At 36.0% G+C, this 26,197-nt stretch overlaps 1 protein-coding gene across 2 annotated transcripts in view; it reads right to left on the bottom strand.

Annotated features, from left to right (window-relative positions):
• The window catches only part of WDR72 (WD repeat domain 72), a 101,558-nt gene that overhangs the window by 16,601 nt on the left and 58,760 nt on the right, over window positions 1-26,197 (bottom strand). For both annotated transcript variants that reach the window (XM_027883069.1, XM_027883068.1), the window contains exon 18: window positions 24,142-24,250. In XM_027883069.1, the coding sequence (XP_027738870.1) occupies window positions 24,142-24,250 (109 nt within the window). The remainder of the gene's footprint in view (window positions 1-24,141; window positions 24,251-26,197) is intronic.

Genomic DNA, 26,197 nt, shown 5'->3' on the forward strand with positions numbered 1-26,197 from the left:
CCCCTTTTTTTTTTTTTTTTTTTTTTTTTTTTTTTTTTTTTTTTTTTTTTTTTTTTTTTTTTTTTTTTTTTTTTTTTTTTTTTTTTTTTTTTTTTTTTTTTTTTTTTTTTTTTTTTTTTTTTTTTTTTTTTTTTTTTTTTTTTTTTTTTTTTTTTTTTTTTTTTTTTTTTTGTAGTTGGAAATCAGTTTTGTAGATGTGGACAACAATTCTAGGCTGTGTTACAGAAGCATGAGTTCAGATAATTAATTTCAAGGCAGCTATTCTCTTGATGCAACTGAGGAGAAAATCTGGACTACTATGCTGTGAATTAATGAGCAATATTTGTTGCTGTTTATAAGAATCAGAAAGGTGCATTGTTGGACTGGAGAATGATACATAATTATATTGGTAATGAATGTGGACCACCTGCTCCAGCTACGAAACAAACACAGTTTTGGGAAAATGACTCTTTCCTTTAAGCACCACTGGATATACCTCCAGAAAATGAATGTGGCACTCCCTCAAATGAGTAGATAAGCAAGAAGCTGTGAAGTACTTTAAGGGTAAAAGATGACCCCTGTCAAATACTGCACCTTCACTCCACCTACACTCAACCTTATTCTTCCAGCCATCAGCAAGACGTATCTGTAAGTGGACAAAAGAGCCTGGACCCTCCACTTTGAGACAGGCAATAAACAGGCAAGACAGATACAACAGGCACTTCCAAGAAGATGGACATCTGAGGAGCTGACTGACAACTGCCTCGGTGCTCCAGAGACCGTGTGAACCTCTGTCTGTGAGGCAGTAAAAAGCATGATTCCAAAAAGTGCAGATAATCTGCTGTTGACAGGTGAGACACTGTACAAACCCATGTTCTTACTGGATTTAGGGACCACGGGGGGATAAAGAGCCAAGGAGTAACACGAGTGTGAGCTCTTCCATGGGCTCTTTGATGCATTCAAGTGTTACGTGCGAGCATGAGGCAGAAACAATCCAGATGGAGAAGTGGCAGGATATTTTAAAATGTCAAATTCATTGTACTTTGCTTCAATAAGGTTAGTCAAATGTAAGTCTGCAATCAGTTTTGGTATTGCCCATTTTTAGGTTCTTTTTCATTTTATTCAAGTGTTTCTTTCAAGTGTTAGCCTTTTTTGGTTGTTGAGCTTTTATTCCTCAAGAAAAGGAATTTGCTTATAGCAATAACTGCATGCTGTCACCTTGCAATTAGTGTACTATGATCTGGGACTTTGGGGAAAGAAACACACAAGGTACCATAAGATTTACCACGAAATTATAAAGGTTGGTGAAACAACATTACATTCACTGGCTGTATTATCACAGTGGCCAAGTCACGGATAAGAATTTGATTCTTCATTAATTTCTGATCATTAGTTTCTTGTTAGTTCTGAAAACAAATATTTCTATTGCTTCTTGCAATACATGTACTCAAAAGTATCTGGAATACCTTTATTTAGGTGTTCTGAAATCTACCTGTACTAAAGTGTTATTTATTTGTGCACATCTATATTCCAATTTACACATAGAAAAGGTAGGCATATACTATTTGGAAATGATTCAGTCTTCAACAAGAAATTCCACATAGAAGTGTTCCACCTGTCTTCTGCAAGTACTTCCAATTTTGTTGTTGGTATTCTCTTTTACTGGTTGATTTGTTTCTGTTCCTATATGCTTTCAACTACTAACTTGTCTCTACAATCAGAGGTGAATCTGGAGACAGTCATATATAACCTTCTACATACAGAAGGATAAAAACAAATTAAGTGTTTCAGGAAACAAAACTGACAGTTCAGGAGATCACTGAAGGTTGCACTCCAGCTTGTAAGATGATTGAAGTGGAAATGCCAAAAGGCTTCTGCACAAAAAAGGTACAAATATGTAGCAGGACCTTGACTGCAGTTTCAAAAGAACTGTGCAATGGTGTAGTATAATTAACAGAAAACATGGCAGTCTTGTAAAATAAATCACAGAATGCTCACTCCCTCCTCAAGGTGCTGAGTTCACCTCTGTGTTGACTACGTGCACTTTTATAAAAAAACAATAGAGCTGCTCTTGATATACCACAATCTGAGTTTGGCTGAGGGGGCCAAAATGAAGCAGCCTAGAAATTCTAATAGATATGTGAAAAAGATTTGAACAGATGCTAAAGAAGTACGATGACTTCCTGTAACTTCTTTCAAAAGAGAAATTCACTTATAACTGGCACTCTGGAATCTGCCTAATCTTTTCCAAAATAACCCAAGTAAAGTCTAAGCTCCAAAACTGAGCCTCAACCTTCTTATTCCAATGGTTTGAGACCACACAGCTGTAGCACCACAGTTTACCTGCTTCCAATTGTTAATTAAATACACAAAACCTACTGAGGCTCATGGGCACCCCAGTCTTCACACATCCTTTATCACAGACAAATGACAAATGCAGGTGAGCTTATAGCCATAATCCACTCCCATAGCCCAAAGTTTTTTCCAGAGGGGAACAGCCTACCCTTGGCGAGGGGGCTCCACTTCACATTTTTACATTGCTACAGGATTGCAAGAATTCTCATGGCATGAGGTGAAAGAACACCCACAGTGCACGTGGCCTATTGGACCTGAAGAGTGTGCAAACAGGTCTACTGTTGTATAAGGCATTAGTACCTGGGTGTTAATTCATTTAGAGATGCTCCTTTTTCCAAGAATATACTGAAAAGCTAAAGAACAGAATTTAATAACTCTATCAGTGTGAAGTGTTACATGCAGGATTAAAAAGTTGGGATCACAGCAGTATTACTATACTGTATTATTATAAAACACATTATCTATCTGACACTTTTATAGTTGCATTCCAGGCTCCATTCCCAGGGAATTAGCGATTCAGAGCTAATAGAAAGTGGAAATGTGGTTTAGAAGAACCAACCACTTGATTTGGTTTAGCTCATGAAGACAGCTACAAGGTGCAAATGAATAGTTAGGGCTCACTTTCCTTCTTGTCTTATTTTTTATTCTGACAATGTTACTCCAAAAGAGCAGATTTATTTATTAGTTTATTTAGGACTGCACGTTCTTCTGCATATATATTTATTTTCTTTACTTTTGACTTCTCAAGGAGTTTCACTTAACACTCAATGTAAAAACAACAGAGGAATTGTCCTTTGTCTATGTTTAGTTCTAGTACTTAACCCTACTTCACCATAGGAAAAACGATGGGTATGTGTAAAGACATGTCAACCTTTGAGCAATTAAATATTTGTTAAAAGAGGGAGATGAAACTTTTCATTTCATTAATCTACTAAGTACTGTGTTCTATATGTTTTTCTTCTCATAATATTTCTGCAAGTATTACTGTGCAGTTGCTTTTCACTTCTAATTAGCAGTCTTGGTTTCATCCATCTCCATAAATGGCATGACATTCTCCACATTTGTGAATCTAAATTTTAGAACCTTTGAAAAGTTTTTATGATGCTACAAAATGTAACACTGGTCTCTTCTGTATACACACCTCCTGTGAAGTGTCTTTCATGGACATTTAACATTCATAATATGTATAAGGAGGAACAATAAAGGTCTTTTTTCAAATCCTAAACTACACTGGGATACGTGTGCTAGGGTGTTTCACACGTGTTAAGACAGAAACAGTTTCTCAAACTGTCATATAAGGGGAATATTTATTGTGTCACGATTATAATAGCATGATAATTATAACTGCATGATAATAAAGGTTGGTGTAGGAGCTGGTTTTAACTCACATATAAAAGCACATGTGGATGTCCCTAAAAGGTTCAGAGGGAATGCTGAGAAATCTCAACACAGCTCATCTCTACTAAAAGTAGATTACTTGTTTGGGACCACGGTGTTTAGATAAATATTATGTATAAAATTACAGAATACCTGCAAAATACAGACAATATTTGTAAACAAGAGAAGCTCTGTTCTTCAAACTCTGCTAAATACTATCCTCAATTTCATTAATATCAAATGGCTTTCTTTCAGTTAAAAACAACCCAACCACAAAAAACCTTTAATATGCTATAAAACCAACTACAAAGAGAACAAGACTAAGGAATTTGTTGAAAGGACTACTGCACCATGAGACAACTCTCCTCACAACAAGAAGACTTCCAGGCTACCACAGTTAGAGGAAAACACCTCATTCCAACCAAATGTTATGCACACCCGGACATCTTACCAATGAATGTTTATATGTCCGCTACTGGAAATACCAAAAGAGAAGAACTGACAACCTTACCGAATACTAATTTATGACAGAACTGCACTTACAAAGACAACTAACTGCAGGTATTCGAAATAGTATTCATAACAATTTGAGTATATGAATAGTGATGTTCAGAGTTTTTTAATATAATTTTAATTTATTGTGACTTGTTCACAGTAATTTTCTTCATTTATGGACATGTGATTGGCCATATTTCAGATATGCATACATTCTGTTACTTAAAGAATATGTATTTTACAGTAATATTTAAGAAACCATAAATTTTCAGCAGGATTACTGGAGGAAATCCATTTCTATGAAAATCTGTATATTTGCAATAAGTTGTTGAAGTATATATTGCATTAATACTTCACTGTGCTTCTAAACGTTAATATAGGTTATTTGTTTATTACTACGTCAAGGTTATTCATCATATGCAGTGTCAGAAAGCACAAGCTGACATCTCATATTGTCTGCTTCAAGGGCAAGACCAATGTGACCTTTGGCTCCTTCTTTTAAAAAGGATGAAATCATTCCAGAGGAATAATGCTGAACTGCACAGCTCCCTGTAGGAATCAATCTGCCATTTATGGTTTCCAATTTTCCATACTGGAGTATGGCTTGTTAAGATCTGATGGCTAATTTTCTCTTCAAAGTTTAGTGTTCTAAAATTCCCCAAATTATGGTTTTTATTGTACTGTCATTTATGCTTGCTATTTTATTCATCACAGAATGACAATTTCAGATCATCAGTTCTTTTTAAATTTTGCCAGGGTGCCTCTGGATTCCCTTTGGACTAAAATCATGCTGGTCAGTAATTCCCTATATCTAGAACAAAAATCAAAAATATATCTTTATATATATCTATATATCTCAAATCAAAACATATTTGTAAAATATTTTATACTCAGTGTTCTTTCTTTCCAAAATCTGTTATAATATCCAAGAAGAAGTCTTCATATTTATTGGCTTTTCTTGCTTTACAATTCTAAGTTCTCCTGTATTCAACTGATACACAGGTGCAGCTGCAGGGAGAAGACGGAGTTATCAGTGAAAATATGTTGAATATATAAACAGTACACAGGTAACTATGGAAATGGGAGTGGTAAAAATGAGAGGTCATCTGGTAACTCTGGAGCTCTGCCTTTAGCTGCCTCTGTACCACACCAGGGAAAAGCAGATGCACGATTGTACCAAGAGCCAGATGTGAAGCCACGTGCGTTATTTCACAAGGATGACAAGGTATATTCATGGTCTTGAATCACACATGAGGTTGCACAGGGAACTCTTCCAACTTCATCAACCTTAAAGTGAGTACATTTTTGGAGAGAGAGGGATGAGATTCACCTGAGTTGGTAATTTTATTATCTGTGCATGATACTGATTTCATTATAAAATTCAACCAAGGAGAATGCAGCATTCTTTGACCTAGCTGATAAAAGGTCAGAAAGCAATTTTGAATAATAAATGAGACCTGCTGACCTCATGACCCAAGTCTGGCAGGGTCAGCAGCAGCCCTCTCACCAGATGCTGATGGCAGATATACAGACGCAGACAGCTCAACTAATGAGCTTCCCGGATAAAGGTTTTAGAGCCAGTGACATTTAAGTGCTATGCAGTATATAAAATAAACTTACAAATAATCTGTGCCATAAAAAATTAAAGTGATATTTACAGTGAGGCGCAATATGACATACTTTGTAATCCTCAGTACAACGATTATTTTACTGCTTCTCTGAGGTGGCCTTTAGCCAGAAAATATAATACCTGACTAACATTTCCTTTAGGTCTTTTCACGCTTACATGATTCCTGTTCAGTGGAAGTAGTTTGAGAAGATATACTTTGATAGTGCATTTGTTTGGCACCTCATTTAATAGAAGTCAACAGAAATTATTTTTAAGATAAGTTTAAATTTATTTTATTTAAATTCAAGCTAATATATTTCTTCCTCAGTGAGTAAAAGGCAAGCCTAGAGTATGCAAGGCCAACAACTATTCTCTTCCAGTCGCTTCATGAACACCTCCACTCAGAAATGAGTTACACAGTAGATGGTTCATGAAGAAGAGAGAGCAGTGTACTAGAATTCATTCTCTCACCTGCCTTAGATTTCATTGTGCAAATGTCCTACTGGACAAATAGAATCCTACTCCATCGCAGACCTCAGAAAGCCAGAGTTTTGGCTGCATTCTGGGTGCTGGGCCAGAGTTCCACAAACTGCCACCTCATGCCTCAGGTATGTTACCACTGCTTGTAGAAATTTGCAAGAATATATCTACATCTTTGTGTTCTGCGTGAATTAGCAGCGTTAGCTCAAATTTCTAAATATTATTTTTGAGATCTGATTTGTAAGGAAAGATAATTGATTGGATTCTCTTCATCTCCAAATACTTCACCGTGAATACAATTAGCTACAGGAACCACAAAGCCTAAAGTAGCTTTTCTATGTCTTTTTAAAGTCACCATTATTACTTCTACAGAGGATGTCTTTTAGCCACTGAAGTCTAGAGGCTACATTAAAAACACTAAAGAAAAGTTATCGCGCTCTATTCAATTCCTTGCTGCTTCGCAGAAGCTAATTTTAACTTACACAACAACTGGTGTTTAAGAACTCAGAAACTTCCAAATATTTGGTGAAAATGGAGAAAAAATGCTGCTCCATTTTACTGGAGGGGAATCTGAGGCACTAGGCATCATGAAGAAAGAAGCTTTCTAAAGCTCCAGCCTCTCAGTTTAGCTCCATGGCTGCATGTTCTTGAATTGCAAGAAAGGATAAAACATTATCAGCTTATTTAATTTAGTCAAACAATGTGTATAATGCTACAATATTATTTCCTATTAATCTCCCCTTTAAGCTAAACAGCTTTTAAAATTACATTTCTATTGTTAATTTTTCTTGCTTATCTTTAAAGTCTCCTTTATTTAATCCACTGCTTTTCAGAGAGTCAAAAAATAGAAAGAGCATGACCTCCCCAAAAGGTCCCACAATCAATGTACATAATAACTTTGTAATATTTACAGTATTATTTAATTCTTCTTACACCTTCAACAGTGCATCAGCTCTTCTGAGCACCACTGCACAACTTTTAACTGAAATGTTACCCCTGACATTTATAGATGGAATTTACCTACCCAGTGGTGACTGGCATACCACTAGGGAGAGAGCATCTGTATCCTTCTGATCCAGGGGCTGCCAGGAGCCATTTGGATCTTTTTAATCAGTGCTGATTAAGGCAAGTCAGATGACTACCCTCAAATTTATCACTGCCTCCAAAGACCTTGGAGCAGCCAATAGCTTGGGTAGATGGAGCAAGGGATTGTCCTGGCCACACATCTTCCCTCTGCACTTGTGAGGACTTTGCAAGGGGAATTACACACTGTCTCTACATAATCTATCCCAATTTTTCACTGAGTCAAGTGTGTGCCCAGAATACAATTTTGGGACTTCAGTACTATGTGTAGATACCAATTAAACTCATTGCTGGTGAACCTAGCTCCTAAACCTCAGTGCATTCACTTAGGGGACCAGTAACAGTAACCAGCTCCTGCACTTCCAGCCTGCATGCAATTGAAATAGAATTTGATTAGAAATAGATTAAATTATACAAGTTGCTCAAAAATCTGCCTGTAGCTTTGCTTCATGTATTTGAGACAGCAGAACCTTCCACTAGCAAGGAAGACTTTCTTACTGCACCTATGCATCAATTAAATGTACTTAGTCTTGCTGCCTTGTACTGTTGTAAGTCTGCTAGATTTCCTTAAAAACATTACATTCAATCTGCCTTACAGTGGCTTCTCTATTTCATAGCCATGAGAATACAAGTAATTTTGTAAGTCAGAGTTGTTCACAGTAGCTTCATACCCATCTTCCCCCAAAAAGCCCCTAACAAGGCAGAAGCTTCTGCCTAGCAGAGTAAATCTTCCATTATATAAATCAGCTGGGCTTATGTTAATTATTTACTGGTGAAATAATGTGAAGCATAACAGTGCAGTCTGGAATTAGATTCACAGTTTTGAGATACATCTCTTAACCACCATCTGAAAATGCTTTTAGGAGAGAGAAAGAGAGAAAGAGCTCAAGAGATCCACCCAGTGGGATCACCTGTGAGCAGAAATTCTGCTGCTCAGCAAGAGAAAACAAATGCAACCTACAGTGTGGATCTCACTGGGCTTGAAGGGTAAATGTATGGGAAGGAGAAGGCAGAAAAGTTACTGTAACTAACTGGTACTGTAATAATGGGAAGGAATTCTCTTACAGAAAATCATTCTTAGACAGGTACTCCACAATAAAATTGTGAAACACACCTGGCTGTGTTTTGATGCATCCTCTGTCCCTGTACTGTTGTAGTGACAGCTAATTGTGGGCTGGTGTTTTCCACAACTTACCCTGCTTTTCATGCAGTACAACACCACCATTCCACTTTATTTTTTGTTCTGCCCATTTATGCAGTGACTGCATCCACCAAAGGATCCATTTTACCTCTGTGCTCTAAATGAAGAATGTGTAAATTAGTTCTGTCCACTAAAAATCAACATGCTTTTCCGAGTGTACAATATTTATTCTTCTTAACCTGGAATAGAGTATTCCCAAAAGCAATTAGCATGCCTTATGCTCTTTCTTCTCCTCTTACTAAAACTACTACAACCCTGGGAAACTAGCTCTTCATCTTGGTATGTTTTATCTAACTTTGGGCCAAATCAAAGCCCTAGTTGCCATTTTTTTAGCACAATTATGTTTGATAGAAGCCATGTGTGTATATCCCAGTGCAGTTTCTGCTATCTGTGGCTTTTATTTCCTATTAAATATTTTCATATGCCACTTTTCCCCTGAAAATATTGTTTAATTTTGATGTTGAATACGTAGTACAGTTTTGCAACCTGCATAAACTAACAAGCTGAGGATTTTCTAAATAGAACCTGCACATTATCACAGTGATAAATATACTGCAATCAATTTTTTTTTTTTACATTTATTTAGAAGAAACAGTTTCTCTGCATATAAGCTCCAAGATGCCTATTAGCCCAAAGCATAAGGCTTTTGTATTGTTGTTTAGGACCTTAATTACTACACATATTTTACAAGCTTCTTTTGCTCAAAAGTAATCAGATTTTCTCAGTCTTGGAACTGCACTTAATTTGAGTCTTCTCTTTTGGATTTTGTAAAACTGTAAGTGCTAAAAATGCATGAACTACACAACTGCCTGAGGAGTTTGTGTCTAACTAAGAAAACTCTTCTGCCTCCCCAGATTTTATCTATTTGTATCCATACCCATTTTTTAACCTTTAAAAATCTCTAAGTCCTTTTTATATTGTACCAGGAGTGAAGCTCATTTGCAGACAGCTGCAATATGAGTTTCCTCACCCTGCCATTGACCTACAACCTGATCTAAAAGAACCACCTTCTTTCAGAGTGAAAAGTTATTCATTTGCTGTAATAGCTCTATTTTGGGCCTCCTCAGCAGAACCAGGCAATTGTGCCAAAATAGCATAAGGTTTTGTGATCCCAGCCATGTTAATATATACACTGAAAAAAACACAATAATATTTCACTTAGAACTGGCTCACAAATCAGAGGCAAGAAAACTCTGGTCTTCATATACACTTGGTTAAAAAAAAAAAAAGTATTAGAAATTTATAGTTCTTATTCATATAGATTCCCTTTGATTTTATGCTTTATACTATGCAGCTTATTCACTGAGTAAAATCTAGTTTTCCAGCAGTCCACTGTATGTAGGGCAGCTTTCAAATGTTACCATTGCCAGAGAACTAATGAAAAAGAGATAATCAGAGACTCTAGAATAATCATTAAAAAAAAATGTTTCTGATAAAAACAATTAGTTACAAGCACTAAGAGTTGAAATTCAGTTCAGTGTTAAAGAGACAGTTTAGAAGCACATGGTACATTTATCACAGCTCCACAGACAAGTTATTGAGCTGTCTGTGAAAAACAGAGCCAAACAGGAAAGCTTTCAGCAGAAAGCAGTGGTTGAGGTCCTTGATTGATAGAGTTAGATGATGCAAAGCTGTCTGATGGCCTTTCTGCAAAATAAAGTGAAGGAACTCAAGGTCTTTCATGACGATCTCTGACCACAGATGAACAGCTACTTTATTACAGCGCAGATTGAGGTTGCACCTTAGTCCATATTCTGCCACTTTTGGATGCACACGGTTAACTTTACCAACAATCCACTGTGTTTAACATAAGTGTCTGCCATCTTTACAGGATTTTAAAAGGGACAGCAGACTGCAGTAGCTAAAAGCTTATCCTCCCTTCTGTTTAACTTCAGTGATTGAAAAGATATAACCAGTTTTATCACAGGCTTATTATTGCTGTGATAGGGCTGGTTGTTGAGTGAGAACTGTCTCATTTACAAGATACTGCAAAAACCCTCTTGTGCATAATTGTGCATAACAGCCAAAATGTACCTGCTGTGTTGCCTCCCTCAGAAATGAAGCGATTTACTTTTTCCCAAATGTAAATCCTATCTTCCCAGTGACTTGGGTGTGGTTCCATTCTTCACTGACATGATGCTACAGATATCATAGAACACATCTGTGCAAAACCTGAGGATAATAATACCACATTTTCTCTTAGCAGAATTTGAATACTTATCTACATGATTGTCATACCCAGGAAACGTTCATTTTAAGGAAAAGATACAACACTACCCGGCCAATATCAAGTGCTTACAGTCACCTAAACAATCCTGACTAGTGGGACACTATTCAGGTGAGAGCAGTGACTTCTCTTCACAGTAGGAGCTGAGGATATTTTGTTCGGAATTTTAAAGGTATTTAGCTGCCAGTGATTCACACTGGCTGAGGCTACACTGCCTTTTTACTTCAGAAGTCCCATCTTGGAGCCAAATACTACAAACCCAGCCACTTCCAGACCTTCAGCATGCAGTGCCCGGGTTCTCCCACTGCAGCCCATGCCCACCACTGTTCTCACATAACAGTCCCAGTGTGAAGCAAACAGGCCTCAGCATTTAGGACCAATGGGCTTGAGCCCCACGTTATTCTCTGATATTAAAACAGTCACAGGAGGCTAATAAGATTTTCTTCAATGCTTAAATACCTAAACTGTGTTTTACAGGGCTTCTGGTCCTCTTTTCCATGGAGTTCCCTCTAGATGCCTCAATGCACTTTTAGGGGATGGTTTTAATTTCTGCAGGTTATTTCCAAGTTAAGGTGGCCAGTATGTTTTCACTGTTATGCAAGCCAAAATATGTGGAAAGAAGAAAGAAAAGATAAAATTAATACAGCTCTCTATTCTGAAAATGTTTCCTGACAGTTCGGATTTTAGAAAAGCAAAGAATTCCACAAAGAATTTTTTGGAGTATACGAATTTGACTCTGGGTCTTAGTTTATTTAAAGTTCCTATTGCATACTTGAGGTTGCTAAAGCAATTTTCCAGAAGTTGCTCTCAGTCACTCTCCTCAACTGTCCTTTGAATAAAAATGTGTTATCAGACATTTAGAATCCTTTTTCCTTAATTATAGGTCTCTCTCTTATTGACAAGGCCAAAGAAGTTTCCTAAACAAGTGCTGTAGGTCTCTTTCAGACAAACTATTCTAGCCCAGTTTATTTTATATTTTAAATGCTTAATTCATTCCTCCATTCATTTGTAGACTTCAATCTGAGTTACTCTCTCAGCTCTAGCGCTCCATTGGGAACATCCTCATGGCAAAACAAGTGACAGTAAAGCCCAGTAAAAATCTCTCCCCAGGCAGTGTCTCAGAAAGCAACTTAAGTGTCAGTGACCTCAAAAATCTAGAACATGGACAGGTTCATGTATTCATACACCATCTAAAAGAATTATCCTTATTCATCTTTGTAACATTTCTGTTCTGCAGGGAAGGGATGAGCCTTGCTAATACCAGCACATCTCCTCCTGTCTTTGACAGCCTTTTTAAAATCAGTATTAATCACTACTCCCCAAACTCTCTTCCTCAGAACAGCTTTGTCTTTCCATTACCTTAGTTTAATATTTACTTTAGAGGCTGCTGCCTAAATTGTCTGGTTATGGAATTCAGTGTCTCAGCTACCAAAGGACTGACAAAAGGAAGCCTGTCCTGCAATTCTGACTTTGGAGTGGCGAGTTTTCAAATGCATTCACAGCTACAATTCCAGCACTTCTCACTAACTGCACACTTCAAATATGAAAAAATGTATTTATTTTGGTGTTACACCACAGTTCCCTAACTAGGCCAACATAACTGTGAAACCAGTAACTGAACAAGCAAAAGAAAGAAGTTGGAAGTTGAGACAAAATTAAGTAACAGCAGAATAGCCGCCAGAATTTAGTGTTCAAAATAAAGCGTCTGTTACTTTAGGAAGACATTATGTAGTTCCATGAGCTATTCAATCAAAGTGCACACAATAACTGTACTTTTTCATTACAAAATGCACACGATCATTATGACAGTCTATATGAGCATTTTACAGAGTTTGAATTCACAGAGCTGCTTAGTTCTTTTTTTCCTGCATAAGATACAATGGTCCCATATATTGAGCTTTCAACTCAGTTATTTTACAACAACAAATTGTTGTAATATTTTTGCAATAACATACACCAGAAGTAGTTTTAAATTACTGTATTTTAAACACCTCACTTGATATTCTTTGGTTGGGTTTATTCTCACTGATGACATGCATGCTGCAAGCCTTGCAGGATTTTTATGCAAAATGAGATTTTGAGTATCACCCTGGCTTTTCTTCCTGTATCATATAAACGACTCCTCAGCACAGCATCACCTCGTAAAAAGGAAGATGCTCTCAATTGCCTGGGTTTGATAGTGGTCGAGCAGAGTTGAGGAAAATGAAAACAACACTGAGTACTATCAGTAGAGACAGGCATTGGGAAATAAAAAAGATTTCAGTCTTAAACTTTAAAGTGATGTCATGTGATTCTAACCACAACATTTTATACAACTTCTAAAACATTCAGTATTGTCTCAAAGTAGAATTTCTCTCTGATTAATATTAGGAACACTATGTTTTGACACACTAAAGGCTAAACTTTGAAAATGACTGCTGTGTTATATCTGTTATATAAGCTCAGTCTTGGAATAAAAACCCTTTAAAACCCAAAACATTGTCTCTGGTTAATATAAATAAAAGTGTTTTAAAAACATGTATTGACTTTTCCATGTTATTAAGCTTTTTAGATGAATCCAGTTGTTAAATGGTTGTTCTAGTAACTGGCCTGTCATCTGAAAATGTCCTTAGATTGTTTTTTTGACACAATGTCCCTGCAGAAAGTTGGGCAGTGTGACACAGAGAGCACGGGTTTGCCTATCACACTGATTACTTGATGTAATAGTAAGCAAGCTTAAGTGAACTGTGTGTCTTCAATCTTTCCAATCACTTAGGGATGGGCACCAGAGGATACCATCCATCATCCATGGCCTGAAACATATGGTGCATCAGCAATCTTAGGCTGACCTAAATGATAGTAAAAGCTGCTATGCTGTTCACAATAAGGAATTGTTGTCCACTGAATTACAGGATTGTGATTAGATTGCTAACATGGCCAACTTGATGTATAAGTGAAGTGTCCAGGAAAGATATTCCCCAGGATCCTCTGAAGATTAATTTATACCCTTGAAATGTGCACCAATCACAGAATGAAAAAATATGTCAAGATATTTTTCTTGCGAACAAAAAAAGCACTGCAGTGGTAACAGCTATTAATTTACTGTTGGCAGTTTTAGCCAACAGAATTCAATAAACAAGGTTCTTAAAGGTTTTTCTTTTGTTGCAAGTTTTTTACTGCTTGACTCCTAAAAGCACCGAGCACAATATCTTTTATAAGAGGGACAGCTCCCCCTCACATTCTACTCTAAAAATCTCAAATAATTGCAAGTATCACACAAAGACAACTGGAAAAACACTGAAAATTCTCCATTTTGTATAATTTTACATTACTATGTAACGGACCTATAAAATACTGCGTTATTAAGTATCTATTTTTAAGATAAAAAATATACAGATCCGACCACTGATCCAAAATTATCAATTTTGTTTCTCCATAAATTAGATTACACTTGTCACGTTATTCATTCATCAATTTAGGAAGAATGCATCCACATCACACAGCTAAGGTTTAAACTGCAATATCAACTTTGGTGGGGCAGTAAGGAAAGGGGGAGTTATTATTCCAAAGTAGCTCTATCCCTTAAATCCTCTTTAGGTAATAGAACACAAATGGTGAAAGGCACATTTTAAGAAGTGCAATCAAAGACTGAAAAAGAACACTGCTTTATGTTACCTGTGAACTGTGTTAGAGTGTAACTAAAAACCATCACCCATTTGTGCTGAACATTCAAGACCCTTCAAAAAAACCATGCTGAGAGAAAACAGTCCCTTATAAGCCATGAAACTTGAAAGAAATTGTTTTGCAAATATATCTGCTACCTACAATCATCACAAGAGGACTGGAAACAATGGTTTTCTCTCCCCTGTCTGTCAGTCTATTCTTTTTTGAGACACGCCTTGCTGTCCCTGTACATGTGAGGTAGATCTGCCAGCTATGACTGTTAGATTAGACCTTCTGCTGATGTTTCTGCTTTATTTCTAGCATGCTTGCCCCTGACATAAGTCTTTAACCACATACGAGACCTATTTTAAAACATTCCTCACCATGCAACTAAACCCTTAAACCCTTCCATTTCATTACGTAAAAGCACAGGTTTAGAGTCATGGTCTTTATTTTTTTACTATTCCTTAATATAGTCTGTTGACAGCAGAGTAATTCATATGATATACCATATATCACACCTTGACATGGATAACAATGGTCACTAGTGAAAGGGGCTCCTATTGAACCTTCCAAGAGGCACATACTAATTAAATAATAAATTCTTCCCTGTGCCTTGAGGATGGCCCAATCTGCTAAATTTATCTGGGACACACCTATTTTAAACATCTGTCTAACATTACAAAATGCTACTCTATCCTGAAAACACAAATTAAAACCAGTGTTTGCTTAACTTACATAAAAAAGTAGATTCACTTTTCAGTCAAGACAACGACTTATGTTCATTGTCAGCATTAAACTAGAGTCTGGTGATATGCAAAATTCTGACAGCACTCCATTTCCAAAAGAAACAAAATTTTTAGCAATAGAACACTATTAGTGCATAAAACTGAGCTGGCATGCTTTAATTATGTCAGATGTATTTTCCTTCTGTCTTTTTAAACTTGCTTCTGAAGCCAAAATGAAAGGAAATCCAAAACTTGTTCAGATATAAGGGTGGCAGATATAAGAATGCACAGATCAGCTATTTATTCTGCAGGAAATACCTCCTGGATTCAGATTCCTACCTCACCCTCTTCACTAGGCTATCTGAACATCTTCTAGTAGTGCAGCAGGTGATGTGACCAACATCCATCATATGAGAACAATAAAGGCATCTGGTCTTTAGGGAATTAGTGATAGGTATCTTAAGTGTGATATAAGTTGAATCTTTTCAAGAGTAGAGAGGAAAAAAATCTTTTGTTGATACACTTGGAATTTGAGAAAAAATTTCCTGAGATATACTGGAAATGTTTCTATATTCTTTAACATTTGAATTGCCATATTTATTAGCGATATAATTGAAAAATTAAAACATCATACTTGGTGGACCTCACTTTGGTCTTTAAAATAAACCAGACACTGAAACACTGGATACAAACCAGGCATGAGAGATTAGTGAACAACTTACTTAAGTTTCAGAATTTGGCAATCATTGTGTGCTGATTAATTCTATTCACCATCCAATTATGAAATACTATTTCTATTAATGATGTTTATCTTCTTTGAAATAACACTGATCATATCTTCACATAAAAAGAAAAATAGATTCTGGAATACATGAAACAAGAAATACAAACGGATGTATTAAGACTTTTAAAAATGTGTGCAGGTGCAGAAGTGCACCCAGAGATGGGCACACTGTCCATCCTGAAATGTAACAGTTCTGCTGAGATCCATTCCCCACAGTGATGGATATATGTACCTCCAACTGGTTCAATATTTTCTTGATAAGTTTGGTAGGCAAGAAAGGCTTCTTTTGAGCCATTTCCATTTTTTGTTTGCTGAGACAGATACCTTGATCTCATTATTAGAGACAAGCACTGCTCAGTGCTGTTAATCTGCTGTGTGAGTGTTAGCCAGACTCTCTACTTCCATACTAATAACACTTGTATAAATAAAGTAGTTCTACCTTTCAGTGTGTTTTTCCCAAAACACATAATGGAAAATTTCCATCTTACTGAAAACTATTAGCAGCAGCTTGAAGTAATTTCTTTCTTTCTGCAAGGATTTTTCTCTAAACAACCAAAACTATTAAAACATTTGACTTGTCTTACTGCCAGATAATTATAGTAATACTGTTAGTTCAACATTTGAGTGAACTTATTTGGAAGGAAATTATAAAATTAAGTTACAGGAGTCCAATATTCTGAAATTCAAGGACAAAAACATTTCAAACACAGTTATAGACCAGGTTCAGGAACCAATTCTGTATCTTCTAAAAGTCTGAAAAATACGAGATTCAAAATTAGAAGGCACCTTTCTTCATATGTCATTAAAAAAAAAAAAAAAAAGGCAATAACTGGTATTCTGATTACATGACAGAAGTCTAACCAAAGCATGAGACAAGTTGTTAAGTGGACTGTAGATTGTTCTGCCTTCCCAACAGCCCAGTACAAGCCAGAGGTAAATGCAGTCAAGGTCTCTCCGCAAGATTTTATTCGCCCCAATAAGGAAAATCCAGGCAATAGAGCCCAAAAAAGTATCTTTCAAGGAGGGCAGGGGTGTAATCACATAACAGGGAGAAGAAACCTGCCTAGGGATCATCCCCTTAATCCATGCTGTTCAGCACCACTCCTTTCTCAGAAAGGCATCCAGCTCTACAATCATTTTAGGGTAAGATCTATTTAGGTCTTTCCTGACTTTCATGTCCTCATAGTATTGTACATGAACATGGAACAGCAAAGAAATTAATAAAAATAGTATCAGGAGGTGGGAGATCACTAAATACAGCACAGAAATACCCTAGATGAAGTGTTATAAATATGAGTTTGGTATTCTGATACGGCGTTTTTATCTATGACTGTTAGCACAGGGCTCAGTTTCAGGGCTAATAAAGGACTATACACAAGTACTTCCCCCCCCCCCCCCCGTCTAATTTTCATAATAGACCCACATAACAGAAAATCTCCAGCTTTGCAAGAATTATCAGCACAACACATTCTAGAGGAAGTGTTACATTTAGAACTAAAGGGGTTTTTTGCTTCTTTATGCAGTTTCTTTTACAGGAGCTTGGTGAGTGAAAAAGGACAAACAGAGAAGCAGGGAAACATCACTAAGGCCTGTAAATTCCTTAACAGTGTAGACAATAGGCAGGGCAGAATGTGAGCGGTCAGCAGTCATCAATCTCTAAGTTGAAATAGTAAAAAGATAAACTTCAAAACGTAACCTAACCAAAAAATGTGACACACAAGAAATTAAAGCATTTCTTTGCCACTTAAACATTTCCATGGTATGGTTACATCTCTTCTAGTCCTATTTGACTCGTGGCTCTGTGTACTAAATTAGTCATAAGAAAACCAGAGCTCCAGCTGAATTATAAGGATTACAAATTATATGCTATTAGCAACTCTGAACACTGTGTTCAACTAAGAATAACAACATAGGCAGAGACAATCAGACTAAGAAAGCAAGATGTGACAAGGAGTGGCTCTCCAAAAAGAAAACAAAATTAAAATCCCCAACAAACCAAAACTAACTAACCAAGAAAAAACACAAAGAAAAAAACCAACCAGTAGAAATAGAGAAGATGATGTGAGCAACATGGAGTAATTGCAGTTCTGTCACTTGTTATTTTGAAACCTTAACTGAGAACCAGCCTTCAAATCTTTGTCAGATTTGTGTTGCACTTTGCCTACACCAAATGAACTTCTAAATAAACAATAGAGACTAAAAATGAACCCGTGATAATTTTATGTCTGTATTAACAGCTCCTGTCCTCCCAAAAAGAGCATTTACCTTTAAAGGCCTAAATAGAAAGTACATTAGAGATTCCCCCCATTCAGTAAACACTGAAAAAAGCACGTAGAAACCAAAACTGACTAAAGTTTATTGTGTGTTTGAATTTAGAATGCATGTGAACCTTACTGCCTCCTTGACCAGTGAATCTTATCCTTCCTAATGTTTTGGAGGAGTCTGAGATGGCGCCTGTAGAATTTGATTTTGTGCAAAAATACACACCAAATCTGATTTCTGCTGCATTAAGGAGTCCTCTGGTAAAATATATGACGCATGGAATGAAATCAGCTGCAGTTCTCCACGAGTCTTTAAGCTCACTTCCTTTAATACTTGACCACTAATATTAAAGACTACTGGATCAAACTACAGTTTTAATTGGATATATAGGACATGATACAGTGGTATAGTTAAACTGCAGGATAGATGCTAAAATACAACATTGATTTGTATTCTTTTACTGGAAATATTTGTAATATGAAACTGAGATACAATACATTCATTTTTATTGCACATTCAGGACAGAGGAAAGCTACTGCTGTCACCAGTTTATCCTTAAAGTCCATTCATCAAACAAATGCTAGATTGATTGGTTTGCTGTTTCACAGTCTAAAATGAAATTACAGATTAATCTAATTCTCATTAATAATGATGAAATGCTGATTATACAATCATTTTGTGCACTGCTTATTGTTAATGCACACACACAAAACTGGCCTAACAGAGAAATTTTGAAAACAGTCTGAGGTCTAATATTTGAAGGAATTTTGTTATGTGTAAGAACTTGTCAAAGAACACAAAATTTCTGTTCCATCTAAAAACTTTGTTTTACTGGATGAAATGTTTGCACTAATAAGAACAGATTGGACAGAGAAAGGAAGTTTGGAGATAATTTTTAACATTTTTTATTTCTTGATAAAAAGAGGGAGTCAAAGATGGGAATGTAAAGAAATAAAACAGGCTGGAAGAAATCCAGAGAAAAGTTGTAACATGCAACATGAGAAGAGGGTTAAACTGGAAAAATGTGAGAGATGCCAGATAGGGAGAGATCTGATGACAAAATTCAAACCAGTTGAAAAGCAAAAAACTGCAAGAAAATACGATTAAAGTGGTTGGTTCAGATGTTGCTCTAAAACTAAAGTTTGGGAGTACTTCCAAACACAGAGGGAGTACATAGGAAGAGAGACAGATTTGATAAATTTCACCTGAAATACTACAAGTTTTAATCACAGGCAGTGTCTCAGGAGGACATTTCAGTTTATCTGTTTTGGAGGACCCATTTACGAAAGGAATTCCTGAATTGTCAAACAATTTTGATTTTTGTCTTTTTTATTTGTTTAAATGTAGAGTCAGATTGTACATTTAGCCTAATATGAGAAAGTAGATGATTGTAATAAGATGACAATATTAAAGAAAATATAGACGGAACAACCCTTCTCTTTATCTGTCCTTCCTTGACAAAACCTTCAGATTTTGCAGGCAGGCAGGAAGTTTCATATACTGTATAGAAAGACAGTCACAGAATTACTTCCTAAGAGCTGAAATAAAAAAGTTGTCTGCAACTGGACAGATTCCTGAAACCCAGACAATGGAAGTGTTTGAAACCTGTGCTGCAGGTCACTGCACCTCTGCAGTGAACAGAAGCTGCCACATCCTGCCTTCCATTGATTTGCCATTACTGAACGGATTCCTCATTTTAACAAAACATATTCTTATATTCCAGATAAGTCTTTGACAATTCTTTACACTAACCTATGGAATCCAATTGCCACCATTAATTTCACTCTGGTATTTATCAGCAGAAGCCTTTTTCCTGCAAGAACCAATTTATTTAATTGAATAGTTTAAAGGGCTTCAAAACCACATACAAAAGATGAGGTTCTAGCTAATAGCTTTCAAATATACTTAAAAGCTTGAATCATTAGCAGTTGCTTAAACTAGGAATTTTTAAGTGCAAACCAGAATTTATTGCAAGCTAGTCTTAGGAGTGCGATTTTTCACATTTAATTTTTTCACAGAGAGAGGAGGCAGTTAAAATAACATTCTGTATTTGGGAATAAAGCCTGTACTTTGTTGTCCTTTCCTTTTTCCAGTTTTTGGCATTCCTGGAATATCACATTCATCAGTTCCTCAATTTAATATCTGAGTATTATGTTTTAAAAGATACTCATCCCCACAATTTGCTTAAAAAGTAAATAAATCCAGTTCTTCATATTTCACAAAGAATTGAGGCACACAATTCCACAAGAACTCATATGCTATAACGATGTTCCAGATATTTTTGGCTCCCTATGCATTAGAAGAAACAGGCATCAAAGGATGGCACATGAGAAACTGCTTCAGTGCAGTAACTATAAGATCACTGCCCTACACAGCAAATGCACCCGAGGTTCAGAGAATCTCATTTCTAGCTCTTACCCTTGCAAATATTTTGGGATTTCCATGGAGAAGGAAACACTTTCTGCAGATGAATCACTGCAGAACGCCTCAAGGATGAGCAATGAATTACTGCTGGCAAAGACAGAGGTCCAAATCAGCTAAAGGAGGGATTGTGCAATTTTGTTGTGTCCAATCACCACGGTCAGTGAATGACAACAGTGGTGTTACCACCACCCTGCCTCTGATCAAAGAAGTTTGGTATGGGTATGGACTCGGTATGTGTATCATAAGATCAAATACTGCAAATTAAAAAGGAATGCCAGCAAACACAACTCCTCTTGGTTTTCTGCAAATAAAAGTGGATAAATAAATTTACAAGACCTGAAAATCACTGCCTCTGATGCACATGACAGCGGAAAACAAGACCACACTGACAACCTGTTAAATGGTCCTACTCATCTGAGATTATCAGTGTGTACGAAAAAAGCAGGAAGAGATTAGGACCAATAAACTTTTCCAGAATTATGATGAATGCCAAAAAAATTAGGGAAAACCTCAGCTTCTTTGAAGAACTGAAGTGAATCTTGCAGAAATCAATGGTAAGACTGCTATCAATATGTTTGGAACAGGTCCAAAATTATTATCTCTGACATTAACATGAAGAAATTGCAGCTGTTTGCATTTATATTTCCTTTTAGCAACAGTAGGAGAATGTACTAGGACACAACACAGTTAACCCTTTCTCTGGAATACTTTGCATGAATAGTTCTTTTTTTAATTCTCATGTTTGTTTATGGAAAAAACATAAGTTTGGTGGCTTGTTTGGATTTTTTTTTAATTCAAATAAAATATCTGTATGGAACTACAGAAAAAAAAGGCATTTTAAATTATTCATCAAGGGAAGCTTTTGTCTACATCCTATCACCCTTAACTATGAAGGATTCAAGATCTTCAAAGGAGAAAGGAGCTTTCTGAAAAAAACATCTCTAGAAGATACTGTAAACTTTAAAGATAAAAACTGAATGTCAAATCCTGGAAGTTTTTCTTTTCAAAGAGAACTTCTATTGATTCAGCAGAAATTGTGGAGTTAAATAAGGTTAAATATCTCCAGATCAAATCTATTAATTCCAATTAAAGAAAAATGCAATACAATGCAATGATGATGGCAGCCAAGATTCAGATACTTTTCCTTTGGGTCAGAGGGCATGAACCTGTCTTGAATTATGACTTAAAAACCTGGAACAATATTTAACCTTTACCTTGATATTGCACAAAATGACAGCTACTGTACAACCTATAAATACAGAGTATTTAATAAAATAAAAGATGACATACCTATCAGATAATGACTAAACTCAGACATAATTACTTGTCTTAGAATTACACTGGCTGTGAACTTACTCCTGCATGGGTTTTTAAAAATTTATATTATTATAGATATGGATATAATTACAGATAACATTTCTGCATATGATCACATGCCACAAATAGTTTTACTCGTTCATATATTAGAAATCACAGAAAAATTTGTTCAATTCTGTGTGAACTTACTGAGTTTTGCAATGTATGTTACAAAACTAAAGTCAAAACAAGAATATTTCTGCTATTTATACCCAGTGATAAATAATGTAACAAGATAAAACACGAGTGGAAATGAGAACAAAAAGAAAGCTAATATAATATTAAATACTCATAGTGCAACATCTCTTTTCCCATCTTCCTGTATGTTTTCTGCCTCTTTCAGACTACAGTCAAATGCTGAACAATGTCAAAAAAATCCACTCTGCTTTACAAGACATTTATGTAGTTCAGATCATGAAATATGAAAAAAATTCCTAGGTAGTATGAATATTTATGCATACTGTGCTCATTCTAGCAAAGCAGTTTTATGGTTGTTTTTTGAGTAGCCATCAAATAACTGGGTTAAGAACAAAATGACAGTAAAAATCTGTTACTGGACATACAAACAAACAAATCCCCCTTTCTGAGAGCAGAAGTAATTCCCCTGAATTCATAAACTTGTTTGAGCTTTAACACTTAATTAGAATTAAACAGAAATTGACTACTTGAACGACAGAGTCATCCCAGCACTTTTTACAAAATAGAAATGCTTTTTCCTCTAGTATAGAAGATTTTGAAACAAACCCAAAGGCCTAAACACATCTGGGGTTCACAGATATCTGCATTTGCATCTTTCATTTTAGCTGCAAACCTATGTCAAAACACTACACTGAAATACAGGCTGAAAAATCAGGAAATTGGAAATTAAATCCATGAACTTGACAGCTGGGGATGTTTTAATTACAACGCATCTTGTCCCAAACCATATAAACAAAATGATTCAAAGCAATCTTCAGTGGAAGCAAAGTACAAACTCATTTATGACAATTATTCAAAGTGGTTTGTACTCCAATGGTCCAAATTACAGAGATACCACTTTGTATTGTGGCCTGAAACAAAGTATCACTGATCATTTTTAGTATGCTGGAAGAAGGATATTGGTAACAAATTTTCATGACAGACACACACACTCAATGAGATAATAAATTAGTTTCCCAAGTGAAGGCTCACTAATAAGATTGGATCTAAAATTTAGGTCACTTAATTTTAAGACTCAGCTAATGAGCTAAAAAAAAAAAGAAAGAGTATAACTTCATAACATAAATTCAGGTTCAATCTCTTTTACCATAAACATTAGCACCATTGTAAAGTTGCAAAGAATAAGCTTCTTGTAAAATGAAATGATCTAATTGTAAAATGCCTTTGATATCTCCTTGCAGGGAGGTTATTTCTAAAAGAAAAATAAAATATTCTGTATTACATTATGAAGTTATAAAATTTAAGCGATTAATTTTTAGTGCTGTGTAAGGTCTGATGTCACTGAAAAGATAAATCTATAAAACTTCTGTCCAATATGATTTATTGATTCTATCCAAACACACTGCTTCCTTTATTTGCAAATATATTTATAATACCAGAACTATCATACAATTAAAGAAACTTCATCTTTTCTTCTTTAGTATTCAGAGGTGATGAGAGAGTGTGAAACTCCTTTAACTCCTTGACAATCATATGAGAAAACTCATAGCCTGCTAAGGTTAGAAAGAGGCCATTTGGCTTGTCTCACACAGAAATAATGTATTACACACACTCCCAACATGTTCTGATTAGTGGAAGTTCTTTTAAAATAATATATCAACAAATTTTCCACCTACAAGACAACGACATTTTACAAGGTCATGTTGTGATAGAACAAGAGGTAATGTCTGTAAACCAAAAAAAGAGTAAATTCTTTATTGTGAGGGTGGTGAGGGTCTGGCACAGGTTGCTCAGAGAAGCTGTGGATGGTCCATCGCTGGAAGTGTTTAAGGCCAGGTTGGATGTGCCTTAAGCAACCTGGTCAAGTGGAAGGTGTCCCTGTCCATGGCAGAAATTGTTTGAAATTGGATGATTTTTAAAGTCCTATCCAACCTAAACTGCTATGATTTTTAAAGTACTGCAAATCCCACTCCTCGGTCTTTGGCAGTGTCCAAAACTTACCATTTCCATTCTCTACTATGGCCAACGACTCTCTGCAAATTGTCTTCCTCAAGGGATTGATAGTCCTTTGAACTTCTGCCAGCAGCACTGCTTGCATCGCCTCAGTAATCTGTCAGAAATGCAAATTATTATTGGATGATAGCAGTACCTCAATTATTTATCTAAGTATTTGACAAATGTAACCAACTAGCACAAAATCTTAAGACCATCCTGGTGAATGTCATTAGAAAGTCGACACTTATTAATAAATCTTTCAGACAGTGATAACCATGTTTCTCTACATACACATTGAGAAAAAAACCCTAACTAGGTAGCAATAAAGTGGAGTAAATTTTCAGTCAGGACTGCTTTCCAATAAACATCATTTTCCTTAATGTCATATCTAGAATCAGCCACCCAGTGTCTCCTTGATTTCAAGGGTCATGACAATATACGAGTAGAGCACACGGTGACAATGGCTAAAAAGAGATAGCTTCATTTTTTCTCATGTGTGCAAAAATGCTTGATAGACTGAAAAATGACCTTGTGTCCTGCCTAGTTTAGAATTTCTGGCCTCTAATCTCTGATAAAATTAAAGAATGTTTTGTTATCTACTCCTCTAGCTCAAACATAATACCACCGTATTTTCTGCCTAACACAAATGGAAATATGGTTCCTCAAACTCCTCTTATGGAAAAGGAACATCTGCTGGAGTTCTGAACAGCCTTTAAACGGTACCTGCAGTAGCTGATGCACCACAAATGGGTGTTGGGACAATGCAATATGGAGATGATATGACAGAGTTATTACTTTCCTTCTCTTTAGCCAAGAAGTCTCAGGAGAATTAAGAGCATTTAAATATGTAAGATCTTATAAAGCACATGAAGACCCAAACATCTGTAATTCTCAGTCTAAATTTCAGCACGGTGCAGAATGGCAGCATGAATGTCTTCTCTTCATCTGGTATTTCTTTCAGAAAAGGAATACGATTCTCCCCCCTTGGAAAGTTATTCATTCTCAATTACAAGAAATTTCCTCAAAAACAGAGTGACTCTAGTTTCCAGGACAGTGTGCTTCACCTCAGCTTAAATATGAATTTAAATTGAGTACAAAAATTTTAAGTTGATCATCTTATTATTATAAATACTTTAAGGCTATATGACATTAACATTATAAAAAGTATTTAAATATTTTAAGATTATTATAAATTGAAGTTGATATGCAGGATCCCTCAAACTGCCTGGAAGAGATTGTTTCATCTCACTAATCAAGTACATGTCCTCAATCATATCTCTCACTGCCCTTGTCAGTCCAAATCATTAAGTAGAACAAAAGCTGTGAGTATCCTTTGTGACCAAACCCTTGACTGTAGACAAGTATAGCACAGCAAGGTCCACAGTGTAAAAGTTCACTGCAAGTGAACCCAGCCCTGTGTGCTTCAACACAGCACAAACCTTCATCTTGTTATAATAGAACTTTATTTTACAGGGGAAACCAAAGGCAGTTTCCAATTCCTCACATCTATACAACCCTGAGCTTTGGGGATTACAGATCCTGACTTTACAGCAGACTCCTACAATATATCTACAATAATTAGGAAAGAGAAGGAAACAAAGACATGTTTTCGTTGTCCTGGGGAAATTTTTGACAAAAAAGATTCTTACAGAGGTACAAAATCTGCTAAGAACCTGTCACTAATCTGGATCAGATACTCATTATCTGTATCACTGCTGTGTGTGCCAGTCAGGAAGCATCTGTAAAAATTTCCTCTAACATCTTAAAACAAAATAAAAAAATAACAGATGGCACAACACCATATTACTGTAGAGTCACCTGTATATGTCTCTGCATGCTACTTGTCTATCTCTTTGCTGAAACGGCATTTCCACAGTGCTTGGTGTGCTTCCACATGTTTAGTTTTGTCCTGTCACTGCATCTTCCCCAAGAATTCATCTGTTAAGTCTAACAATCTCCAGAAGCTTTTCTTTTTTCTTACACAAAACAAATCTACATGAGCACCTTTCAATTTCTCTGATCACTTCCACTTTATCTTTAGTGTCCTTCTGGATATATATTA

The sequence above is a fragment of the Empidonax traillii genome, unplaced genomic scaffold, assembly GCF_003031625.1.
Source record: "Empidonax traillii isolate 1590-97213 ecotype Southwest subspecies unplaced genomic scaffold, ASM303162v1 scaffold117:size1203958, whole genome shotgun sequence".
Classification (NCBI taxonomy): domain Eukaryota; kingdom Metazoa; phylum Chordata; class Aves; order Passeriformes; family Tyrannidae; genus Empidonax; species Empidonax traillii.